General features: G+C 37.8%; 1 protein-coding gene across 5 annotated transcripts in view; it reads right to left on the bottom strand.

Annotated features, from left to right (window-relative positions):
* The window catches only part of IFT74 (intraflagellar transport 74), a 102,413-nt gene extending 90,038 nt beyond the window's left edge, over positions 1–12,375 (bottom strand). For all 5 annotated transcript variants that reach the window (XM_012127648.5, XM_012127655.5, XM_042243501.2 and 2 more), the window contains exons 1-4: positions 12,216–12,375; positions 7,232–7,370; positions 5,941–6,076; positions 1,426–1,474 (exon numbers count right to left, since the gene is read on the bottom strand). In XM_012127648.5, coding sequence (XP_011983038.1) covers positions 1,426–1,474; positions 5,941–6,076; positions 7,232–7,351 — 305 coding nt within the window. In that variant the 5' untranslated portion in view covers positions 7,352–7,370; positions 12,216–12,375. The remainder of the gene's footprint in view (positions 1–1,425; positions 1,475–5,940; positions 6,077–7,231; positions 7,371–12,215) is intronic.
* Positions 12,376–13,284: the final 909 nt, after the last annotated feature.

Raw genomic sequence — 13,284 nt, 5'->3', positions numbered from 1 at the left:
TTTTTTAATTTTATAATGACATTTAACCCACTGGCATTTTATTTATGTATTTTAACCATTTATCATTTATTTATTATCATTTTCTTTTTACTTTACAATACTGTATTGGTTTTGCCATACATCAACATGAATCTGCCATGGGTGTACACGTGTTCCCCATCTTGAACCCCCCTCCCACCACCCTCCCTGTACCATCCCTCTGGGTCATCCCAGTGCACCAGCCCCAAGCATCCTGTATCTTGCATCGAACCTGGACTGGCGATTCATTTCTTATATGATATTAACATGTTTCAATGCCATTCTCCCAAATCATCCCACCCTCTCCCTATCCCAGAGTCCAAAAGACTGTTCTATACATCTGTGTCTCTTTTGCTCTCTCACTTACAGGGTTATCGTTACCATCTTTCTAAATTCCATATACATGCATTAGTATACTGTATTGGTGTTTTTCTTTCTGGCTTACTTCACTCTGTATAATAGGGTCCAGTTTCATCCACCTCATTAGAACTGATTCAAATGTATTCTTTTTAATGGCTGATGTCAGCTTTGAGGATAGATGGGAGAAAACCTTCCCTTCTCTTACTAACTTCTAGGAGTTTGAGGATAAAAAAGATTCAAGTAACTGAACAGCAAAAGAATTAAGAAGGACTAAAAGAAAGAAAACAGAGATTTCAGGATACAATAGAAGGATGCATTAAATAGACTGCAAGTAAGAGGGAAAGAAGACACAGAGGATGAACCAACCAGAAAATAAAGTAAAATGGAAAAATGGAGATAGGCTAGTAGGGCATCTGAGCAGAGAAAAAAGTAGGTAGAGAAAGAGAAAAGTGTTGTTAATTTAGAGCTGCATACTTAAGAGATACATAACAAACTAATGAATTAAATAAAATTAGGTCACAGTTATAGCAACTGACTAAATATATACTTATGTAAAACTCTTCAGTAATTATTATAAGTTAGTGTATATATTTTATGGAGAAGGAAATGGCAACCCACTCCAGTATTCTCACCAGGAAAATCCCATGGACAGAGGAGCCTGGTGGGCTACATACAGTCCAAGGGGTCGCAGAGTCGGACACAACTAAAGCAATTTAGCAGGCATGCATATACATTTTATCATTCATATACATATCTATGAACAATATATTTCAGAATACTTTGTGAAAGAAGCATAAAATATTCTTATTAGATGAAAAACAGTGAACTGGAAATATATAGCTCACATACATTCTAATACATAAAATTTAAAATCTCAGCCTAACTATACCACCACCACTTGTGATGACACCTATTTAGAGCCAAATTAACCATAAATTATGTCAGAATACAAAGTAATCTTAGAATTAACAGATATCTAATTATCTCAGTAAGTACTATAGTTAAAACTTCATGATCATTCATAGAAAAAAAAAGTATACAACATACCGAAGAAGTCCAAGATAGTAAGATTTGTCTAAAATTTGCCTCTGGGGACCTAAAAAAATTTTTTAGATATTAGTGTTCAGTTTGAAAATGCCACCACATTACCAAATCCAAAGCGCAATCAGAATTACACTCAACAATTCTCTAATAGCTCTTACAAATGTCCCAGTAAGTCTAAAAATCTGAAAGAAGCAATGAAATAGAAAAGAGAACTAATATCGTAGTATCATGACATAATGGAAGCCTGAATTAAGATCACAAAGATGGGACTAGATGTTGGGCTGTTAAAAGAGTGGATTCAAAACAACCAAGAAAAACATTGGACTCTACTGGTTAGGGTGACTGAATGGAAATGAGGACTAATGGGGTCTAGAAAAGGACTAACCAAGAGAACGTTCTGCAACAATGGAAATATTCTATAGCAGCATTGTCCAATAAGTAGCTACATGGGAATAGTGACCACTTGAAACATGGCTGGTGGTATGTGAAAAGAAGAGAAGCGAAAAGCAAAGGAAAAAAGGAAAGATATACCCATTTGAATGCAGAGTTCCAAAGAATACCAAGGAGAGATAAGAAAGCCTTCCTCAGGGATCAATGCAAAGAAATAGAAGAAAAATAATAGAATGGGAAAGACTAGAGATCTCTTCAAGAAAATGAGAGATACCAAAGGAACATTTCATGCAAAGATGGGCTCAATAAGGGACAGAAATGGTATGGACCTAACAGAAGCAGAAGATATTAAGAGGAGGAGGCAAGAATACACAGAACTGTACAAGAAAGATCTTCAGGACCCACATAATCACAAAGGTATGATCACTCACACTCACCTAGAGTGGGACATCCTGGAATGTGCAGTCAGGTGGGCCTTAGGAAGCATCACTATGAATAAAGCTAGTGGAGAATATGGAATTCCAGTTGAGTTATTTCAAATTCTAAAGGATGATGCTGTGAAAGTGCTGTACTCAATATGTCAGCAAATTTGGAAAACTCAGCAGTGGCCACAGGATTGGAAAAGGACAGTTTTCATTCCAATCCCAAACAAAGGTAATGCCAAAGAATGCTCAAACTACCGCACAATTGCACTCATCTCACATGCTAGTAAAGTAATGCTCAAAATTCTCCAAGCCAGGCTTCAGCAATATGTGAACCATGAACTTTCAGATGTTCAAGATGGTTTTAGAAAAGGCAGAGGAACCAGAGATCAAATTGCCAACATCCTCTAGATCATGGAAAAAGCAAAAGAGTTCCAGAAAAACCTCTATTTCTGCTTTATTGACTATGCCAAAGCCTTTGACTGTGTGGATAACAATAAACTGTGGAAAATTCTGAAAGAGATGGGAATACCAGACCACCTGACCTGCCTCTTAAGAAATCTGTATACAGGTCAGGAAGCAACAGTTAGAACTGGACATAGAACAACAGACTGGTTCCAAATCAGGAAAAGGAGTACGTCAAGGCTGTATATTGTCACCCTGCTTATTTAACTTATATGCAGAGTACATCATGAGAAATGCTGGGCTGGAGGAAGCACAAGCTGGAATCAAGATTGCCAGGAGAAATATCAATAACCACAGATATGCAGATGACAGCACCCTTATGGCAGAAAGTGAAGAAGAACTAAAGAGCCTCTTGATGAAAGTGAAAGAGGAGAGTGAAAAAGTTGGCTTAAAACTCAATATTCAGAAAACTAAGATCATGGCATCTGGTCCCATCACTTCAGGACAAATAGATGGGGAAACGGGAAACAGTGGAAACAGTGGCTGACTTTATTTTTCTGGGCTCCAAAATCACTGTGGATGGTGATTTCATCCATGAAATTAAAAGATGCTTACTCCTTGGAAGGAAAGTTATGACCAACCTAGACAACATATTCAAAAGCAGAGACATTACTTTGCCAACAAAGGTCCATCTAGTGAAAACTATAATTTTTCCAGTAGTCTGGTATGGATCTGAGAGTTGGACTATAAAGAAAGCTGAGAGCCAAAGAATTGATGCTTTTGTACTGTGGTATTGGAGAAGACTCGAGAGTCCCTTGGACTGCAGGGAGATCCAACCAGTCCATCCTAAAGGAGATCAGTCCTGAGTGTTCATTGGAGGGACTGATATTGAAGCTGAAACTCCAATACTTTGGCCACCTGATGCAGAGAGCTGACTCATTTGAAAAGACCCTGATGCTGGGAAAGATTGAGGGCAGGAGGAGAAGGGGACGACAGAGGATGAGATGGTTGGATGGCATCACTGACACAATGGACATGGGTTTGGGTGAATTCTGGGAGTTGGTGATGGACAGGGAGGCCTGGCATGCTGCAGTTCATGGGTTGCAAGGAGTCGGAGACAACTAAGCAACTGAACTGGTAAAATACTTTTATTTTAACTAATTTTAATTAATTTAAATAATCACAAATATTTGTATATGTAAAAATACAAATAATTTATATTACAAATACAAATAGCTACTGGCTATCACAATGGACAATGTAGGTTTAGACTATAAATTTCTCAATGTAGGCAAGAGATTATGATTTATATAATTTTTCAGAGACTTTTTAGGAACACAATCTTACATTTTAGTAGGACTAAAAAAGCATCCATAGGTTAAATGTTCCAAACCTTGAGAGAGGTGAAATACCCTGCATGGCATGAGAGAAAAGACTAAGCAGTATTGACTGAAATCCATGCTGAGAAGAGGGAGAGAATGTCTCACTAGAATGGGAAATGAGGCACTGGAACAGGTAACAGCAAAAGTCACAGCAGATAGGGGTACATGCTGGTAACAGAACTTTTCACATAAGGTTTTGAACTATATTTGTAGAAAATGACTGTTTTCTTAAATAATACTTAAATTATTAAATAATACTTAATATTTAAGTATTAAATATTAAATAATACTGGTTATTTAAATAATACTGGTTCTTATTAAATAAGAATCTTATTTAATCTAAAATAATTAAATAATATTTAATTATTAAATAATTAATAATACTGGTTCTGTTTTAAAGGAGAAATTAATACAGTAATAAAATTTGATGAGTTCTCTTAGAATTGCACCCTTAAGGTTTCTGCCCTTAAGGTTTTTAAATAAGAAATAGTAAACACATAAACGATTCTGTGAATACAGTTTTAAAGACTAAACAACTACAAAATTTTGAGTCATTTTCCTCCACAGCATTGATAATTATTAAGCAAGCATTTCTAAACAACTGATTTTTTTTCATCCTTTGGCCACCCTGCATGGCACATGGGATCTTATTCAACCAGGGATCAAATCTGTGGCCCTTGCATCAGAAGTGCAGAGTCTTAACTACTGAACCACCAGGGAAGTCCCATAACCAACTGGTTTTCAATATTTAGTGAAATAAGTTGCATCATAAGTAAGAAAATTAAGTTTGCTGAAAGGTAGGATATATTATATTATAGAAGTCGGTATATCATCTTATAATTAATTTTGTACTAGTATGTTCATCCCTGATAAGTCATTTGCACGTATACAGAAAATTTAAAAACTCAATATGAAACAGCTCCCTATGTTTTGATTTATATATATATATATATTATAGACCAACTCCTTGAATCAAAACATATAGTGTTATTATTATTATGCATTTCTAAACACATAGAGACATAAGGAGAGATATAGTATAAATCTATATGTTAGCCTTACTTCCTTACTTAAGCATTATAATGGAATAATAATTATTACCAAAAGTAACACTTCTGGTCTCACTTCTCATAAATATACAAATACCTACCATTGTCATTTGATATGGAAACCAAAAAAAAAACTAAGAATATTTCTATATAGTACTAGAAATCTAATTTTCATTTCTGAGTTTTCCTTCAAATTATTTCAAATTTCTTCAAAGAAATTATAGCAAAGTTCACCAACAAGGACCTACCTACTCTATAGCATAGAAAACTATACTCAATATTTTATAATAACCAAAAGGGAAAATAATTTGAAAAGAAATATATACATATATATGTATATATAACTGAATCACTGTTCTGTACACCTGAAACTAACATAATACTGTAAATCAACTATATTCAATTTTGAGAAGTTATAGCAAAGTTCACCAGAAAAATGATTAAAATAGCTCATACATGTATATAACTCCCTAGTTCACAATGAATTCTCACATTCATTCTCTTATTTAACCCTTAAAATTTTTGAATCAAGGTGTAAGAACTGAGTAAAATAGCCTCTTTCACTGTATAATTCTGATTTAGCAATACACTGTAATAGCTCCCAGGTGGCGCTAGTGGTAAAGAACCAGTCTGCCAACATGTGATGTAAGAAATGAGGGTTCCATCTCTAACATCTACGGTCAGGAAGATCCCCTGGAGAATGAAAGGGCAAGCCACTCCCGTATTCTTGCCTGGAAAATCCCATGGAGAGAAGAACCTGGCGGGCCACAGTCCATGCGGCTGTAGAGTCAGACATGACTGAAGTGACGTAGCACTAATATACTGTAATACTTCTTATACAAAATATGCTCATCTTCTTAAAATAGATACCTTTCATACCAGTTTTCATTCCACTCAAACCTTGCTGTGTTACAGGACGATCCGCAACTTTGATTTGAGAAGACAGAACTCCTCCTGTCCCTATGGGACCACCACGAGAGCCTGGTCTTGCTGTTCCAGGTGGCATCTAAATGACAAGATAGTTTCAATAAAATAGAGAAAGACTGTACCTCTAATATTAACACTATAAAAAGAATATTAAAAATAAAACTAAGATTCTATGTAATATGTAAAAATTTCCTTACATTTTAAAATGTTTGAAATAGTAAATAAAATATCTAAAATTAATGACAAGTAATATTTTTCTTTAAAATGTAAAATTCTATGTGTTAGACATATTTATACCACTTCCAATCTGTAAAGAAACAAAATGTCCAAATATTTGTCCTTATTTACAACAGGACTAATGGTGAAGCTGAAGCTCCAATATTTTGGGCATCTGATGTGAAAGACCAACTAATTGAAAAGTGTCTGATGCTGGGTAAGAGTGAGGGCAGAGGCAGAAGAGAACATCAGAAGATGAGGTGGCTGAATGGCATCACCAATCAATGGACATGAACCTGAGCAAACTTTGGGAGATGCTGAGTTTATACAATATACTTGTTTACATGTTTTGCTAATACATTTAAATTTCATTTTTTAATATAAAATTTTGAAAATATCTAGGATTCTGTGTCAGGGAAGAATTTGGTTTATTAAAACAAATGGTTTACCAATTACTCAGCAGTACTGAATACTCCATGCTTTCCTACTAATTTGAAATGCAACCTTCATCACTAATTAATTTCTTACTTGCCTAATTCCATTTCTGGTCTATTCCATTTCACTTGGTTTTGGCACCAGTACGCTATGCCCCTAAACTGTTGTAGCTTTAAAATAAATTTCAATATTAGTATGAGTATGCATTGTCTCTTAACATTAGTCTTTTAAACATTCTCCCACATTGATATAGTCATGTCCAACTCTTTACAATCCCATGGACTATACAGTCTATGGAATTCTCCAGGCTAGAATACTGGAGTGGGTAGTCTTTCCCTTCTCCAGCGGATCTTCCCAACCCAGGAATTGAACCAGGGTCTTCTGCATTGCATGCAGATTTTTTACCAACTGAGCTACTAGGGAAGCTCCTTATACTTCTAGATGTTTAAAACACACACATACACACATACAATAGTATGCTTATAGCATAAAGAAAAACAAAGAAGAATATTTATTATAGACAGGCTTTTTAAATTCTACCAGGATATACACATAATAATTGAACAATTTGTTTTAAACTTACACCAGTTGCCACTCGAATATTTCCTGATGGGGGTCGTATTCCAGAAGGAGGCCTTCCTGTCAATCCAATCCCACCTCGAGAAACAGGACGGACTGCTGAAGGTTTGTGATTACTGGCCATTATTTGCTCAGTTTAACCACTGCTTGGAAACAAGAATAATTTAATTCTCCTTTGATACCTCCTATAGCAAGACAGGAGTGAACCACATACCCTTTCAAACATTTAATCCACTGCGACTTTTCTTGCAAATTGCTATTGTAGGTACCACTATGTACAAGGTTAAGCCTGCTTTAATTTTGTTCAGGTTTGACGTAACTGTTCCACTCAACCATGGAATCATTTATTATAACATGCCCTCCTCATTTCCCTGCTATCTTATCAAAATGCAAGTCCATCTACTTACCTTTCTCTCCTGGGCTCTCATTCATACTTTGGTTAAGTTTTCTCTCTCCTTGCAAAACAAGTATCTTTCTTCTCTGACTATTTTTATCTGTGCTTTCTGGTCTATAGTAAATTCCCTTATATTCTCAACCCTGTTATAAATACCTCCTTGTACTCATCAACTTAACAGGATCCTGTCTTCCGAAAAAACTTTTGGTAGTGAAGACTGTCTTAGCTTCTTGTCCAAGGCAAAGAATGAATATATGGCACTCTCCTTGCTCCACAATGTAACTGGCAAAAGTCATTCTTCAAAGTTTAAAAAAAGTAATAAACAACAGGATTGTCTTCCATTGAGGACCAAATAATGCAACTACATTGCCTTGGATCTGTCCTGGTTGCTTTTATATAGGAGCCACCTAATCTCTCCCCCATATTTACTAAAGTCTTGTGTATCTTGTTCAGTCTCTCCATTCTAGTACCACCAACAACCTGGATGATTTCCATATGGATATTGGATTCGATATGTAACATTCTAGCTCCACAGTTCCATGACCCAAATCTCAGCAACCATTTCAATTCTAATTCCTGGCCATGGCCAGAGCTAGAGCTTATCATCATCTGGAATTGCTTCAGCTCAAATATCTTAACGAAATACTTTATTCTCTGGCCCTAATTTCCTCTCCTTCTACCTTTTCCTCACCTTTATTCTCACAAAAGACCCTGTCGCTGGGAAAGATTGAGGGCAGGAAGAGAAGGGGACGACAGAGGATGAGATGGTTGGATGGCAGCACCAACTCAACGGACATGGGTTGGGGTAGACTCCGGCAGTTGGTAATGGACAGGGAGGCCTGGTGTGCTACAGTTCATGGGGTCACATAGAGTCGGACATGACTGAGCGACTGAACTGAACACCTCCCTTTAAACTATTGCCTTTATTCATTATCTCCTAGTTTATCAGCCCCCTCCTGTACTCAGCAGAATAAAATATCATTTAAAATGTTGACTATTTAAAATAGCATTTTAAAATTATGGTCATAATCTATCAGTATCTTATAAAAGCAACTTAGAGGGTTATGACCAACATGGGTTAAATGTGAAATAGAACAGAAGATATGAGGCTTCACTGCACACAGGAAGGGTACTGTTCCATTAAATTTTTGTTTCAGTTTTATTTGTGTAAATTTACACATATGTGTATACAGGTCTATAATGTAAGATATATGTCCTATTATGGGTAATGTTCAAAAGAGTTTTAAAGATTCTGAACTAGAGAGAGAATATGGAGAAAAAGAGTACCCAAGACTCTGGCCTGAGGAATGTAAATATATACAGGTTGCACAGAAGAGGGAAAGCTTGTATAAGAGATGGAAAACAAAGACTCAGAAAACTAACAGAAAGCCAGGAGTGTGTGCCAGAGATGCCAAGAGAAGGCAAGAATGGTCAGCCATGGATATTTTCTTCTGGGAATTCAAGTAAGATGAACACTGAAATGTCCATTGAAATCCCCACTGAAGAAGCCATTAGGTCATTTAACAATTCCTTTCCTTCTCAACATTAAATTACCATTTCATGAGCACCATCAACTGATTTGCATCCTTGAACACTCCTTCAACCCATTTCACAAATCAGAAACTATTCTCTACATTCAACCTGGACTGCTGAACACTGCTGATGGAAAACTCACAGCTGTATAGACTGGAGAACTGCAAAGTCATAGTCACCAAGTTTAGATGGATCTTCATATCTCTGAAATTATTCTATTTATCCTTGATAAGCTATTCTGTCCTTGATGATTCCAATTCTTAACAACTTTTCTACTCCTGCCTCTCTCAGCAGATGACTCAATTTCATAATTAAGAAAATTAAGATGTGAAATCCATCATATTTGGAGCAAATCAACTTACCTATATCAATGCTGCCTTCCACTCTCAAGAGCCATGACTTCTCTCATTCAAGATCATTCTCTATTCTGATTTATCCTCTTAATCCCATACCTCTGGGACATTAGCTTCCCTCTCCTTGCCAAACTCCTTCTCCCTAACCCCTGCCCCAAGCTCCTTCGGAACATTATCCAACTCCTGAGAAGGGGACAACAGAGGAAGAGATGGTTGGATGGCATCACCGACTCAATGGACTTGAGTTTGAGCAAGCTCCAAGAGGTGGTGATGCAGCGAAACCTGGTGTGCTGCAGTCCATGGGATCGCAAAAGTTGGACACAACTGAGCAACTGAACTGATTGACTGACTGTGTCTTTAAACTTTCTCCTTTCTTTGAGTCTGGTGTCATGTTCCATTCTTTCCTGACCCTAAAAACTAATTTCTTGATTCTGGAACCACCTTTAATTCTGTCCTATATATTCTTTTTCTACAGAGGCAAATTCTAAAATATTGCACCATCTCCATGATACTCGCCTCTTCTGTTTCTCCTCTTTCAGTCTCCTTCATCTTATTCTACTTGCCCCTATTGAAGCATTTCTCAAGATATGAACCAGTCTATTTTTCTTTTTCCTCTCTACCCTCTCATTGATCCACCTCATCTATACTCAGGGTTTGAGCAATTAATAAGCTGATGACTCACAATACTGAATCTCCAGTCCTGACTTCTCACATTCCCTCTGAGGTGTGTATATCCAAACAATTACTTGCCATTTTCACTTCAATATAGTATCAAAATAAATGAAAATGTAAACTCATTGTCATCTCTCCCGAATTTACTCTTCCTCCTGGTGTACCTCCTAATCACACAAGCCACAAATTCAGTCCTTGATTTCTCCCTCTCCCTAATTTCCCACGACTAACCACATAATCCTACTTTTATTTCTAAATGTTTAAAATATAACTTCCTCTCCATTGCTTTTGTACTGTTCAGAGCCTCATGAACTCAAGTGGATTATTATATTGGCCTCCTGACTTGTCCCTTGCGTAACACACATCTTGCCTGTTATTCTCCCTAGGAATCCATCAACCACCAGTTCATACCCACCCTAACCTTCTTCCATCTGAATTTACAGGGCTGTCTGAACTGCTACTATGCATCTGTACACATATCTATCCCAGGACCTATCACACCAATCTGCTTAAATACTTTTCCACCTTGAAGGCAAGAGCTGGATCTTATTCATCTTTATATCCCCAGCATTAATCTCAGTGCCAGGCAAAACCTTTCTTTCTTTTTGTACCTTCTGAATTTTCACCCACGTGAAGGCATTGCCAGCTACAAAAACCAGCTACAAACATTTATTAAATTATCAAAAAGAAAACAAATCACTTCTTGAACCAAAATGGCTTCTCAGTTTCTATAGCCCCTGCCCAGTACTTCTTCTCTGGGTTTCCTTGGCATTATTCATGATCAATCCTGGAATTGTTTCTCTCCTCTCCGTAATATTTTGTTTTCGGGTAACTGTAACTAGGCTGATGACTCATAAATCAGTATCTCCAGTTCTGTCCTTAAAACTGGACACCACTTCTGAGTTTTCAACTATTGGAGGGAAGGTGGATTTCTATTCAGATTTACCATTATTACTTTATATTTAATATATTCACAGCAGACTTAGAATCTTCCCATTCCAACCAGCTCTGTGATTCTATTTTCTGGCCATTCTGAACTCTTCGGACAAAGTAACAGAATTATTACTATTATTTCAAATGGAAAAGTAAGTTTTATAAAACGACTTTTTCAAAGGCAGACAAGGTCTATAGTTCAAACAGTTCCTCCCAGGGACTTCCCTGGCAGTCCAGTGGTTAACTCTCTGTGCTTCCACTACAGGGGGCACCAGTTCCATCCCTGGTGTTGTAACTAAGGCAGTGCCAAGGGAAAAAAAAAACGGTTTCCTCTCAGAGAAAGTTAAGACAATAAACCTTCCTTTATTCAGCAAAAATAGTTGGGGTTACTCTAGCTTTCCTGAAAACTTTAAGAAAATGCACAATACATAGAATTCCACCTGATTTTCTTTGCCACTGCTTTATTACAGAAGGGAAAAAAAAAACTGGTTAACATTTGATCAGTTCCACGGGGTAAAATACAAGGGAGGAGCACTAGTAACAAACATGCCACTAACTTCGGGGTTAGTCTTTCAAATATTTGCATAATTTAAGGGGTTATTCACACAACCAGAGACGTAGCTGTACACCCTCAGGGAGTGTTTTCTTACGGTAGTATGGAGAGAGCTCCAGCTTGCAGTCTTTGTGACGATTTCAGACACTGAAATACCTGGCTCCTAATTATTATTACAATCATTATCCTCCCCAAACCAACCATTTTAATATATTTGAAGAAGCGGAAAGTTGTTAAGTCCCTTCTGCTATGACCTGTCGACAGACAGACAGCTATTATTACTTCGAGTAAAACTCAGCCCACAGTTAATTTTCTGAGGCGCTCGGGTCGTTTTCCCTCTGGTCCCCTGGCAGGTTTGCTTAGGGGACTGTGTGAGAAAATCTCTTCTCATGTTCTGCAGGACTAAAAATGGGCCTTCCTTAGCCCGGCGTCGGGCTGGAGGAGAACTCCTAAGAGCCGGGTTTATTTTCTTTGAAGCGCATCAGCATCGCCCAAGCTAAGATAACCAGTAAGGGAGGCACGGACAAAGTTGGGACCGGGGATTTCTCACCTCAGCCGGCGCTGAGGGGTGCGAAAGGAGCGCGGTCGCACCACCCAGGGGCACTCGAACTTCTTGCGAGCCTTCCACCACCGCGTAGCCCACCGGTCGGGCCCGTGAACCCGCTCCCACCTGCGTGCAGCTTTCCTAGGCCCGCAAAGCCTAATCACTGGTAGCCGCGAGCCTTTTCGTCGCCCGGCAACAGGGGGCGGGGTGCCTCCATCTGATTGGCCAGTCCTCGGCCTCAGCTCAGTGAAGCGAGAGTGAAATGTTCTCGCGATATTTGAAGACTAACTTTGGTTTCCTCGGTACTTCAGAGCTTTTCTGGAAGAGACAGAAAACGGCGTTTTGGCTAGGAATGAATATTTTATTTGGAAACTGGTTTTCTTTATAATCAGAATAGTCTCTCTGATTGTGTACCTGAGGTGAACTCACTCCAGCGAGTTTTATTTTATCGCTGTGTACGTCACTTGTACTACGTCAAACTTTTTAGAGAATTATTTCAAGTTATTCCGTGGTAGGCAACATTCGTGGTACAGTCTTTTTACTTCTAATTAGCGGTAGTTTCCTTTTCATTAGAAAGAAGGAACACAACACACAAGATACAGCATTAAGTCTCGATGCGATTCTGGAAGCATATGATCTCACTTCATTGAAGGCTTTATACCTTTAGGCTTCCTTTCAGAGATTCTGTGAAGAGGACTGAATTTACAGCGAATTGGCTTAAAATAATTATTTTAATATCAATTTTTTTTAATTAAAAGGACTCAGTTCAGTTCGGTTCAGTTGCTCAGTCGTGTCCGACTCTTTGCTACCCCATGAATCACAGCACGCCAGGCCTCCCTCTCCATCACCAACTCCCGGAGTTCACTCAGACTCACGTCCATCGAGTCAGTGACGCCATCCAGCCATTTCATCCTTCTCCTTTTTCCAGTTTTCCTATAGTCAGCTTAAGTGTGATGGGAGCTCTAATTTTATATATGTGTGTGTGTGTGTGTACAGATATGTATATATATAAAACTTTTAATTTTCACGGTTTCCATCGTGCATACATTCTTTATGTCTAGGTTTACTGTCGTAT

Source organism: Ovis aries, chromosome 2, assembly GCF_016772045.2.
Source record: "Ovis aries strain OAR_USU_Benz2616 breed Rambouillet chromosome 2, ARS-UI_Ramb_v3.0, whole genome shotgun sequence".
In the NCBI taxonomy this organism is placed as follows: domain Eukaryota; kingdom Metazoa; phylum Chordata; class Mammalia; order Artiodactyla; family Bovidae; genus Ovis; species Ovis aries.
This window is presented reverse-complemented; position numbering and strand designations above follow the sequence as displayed.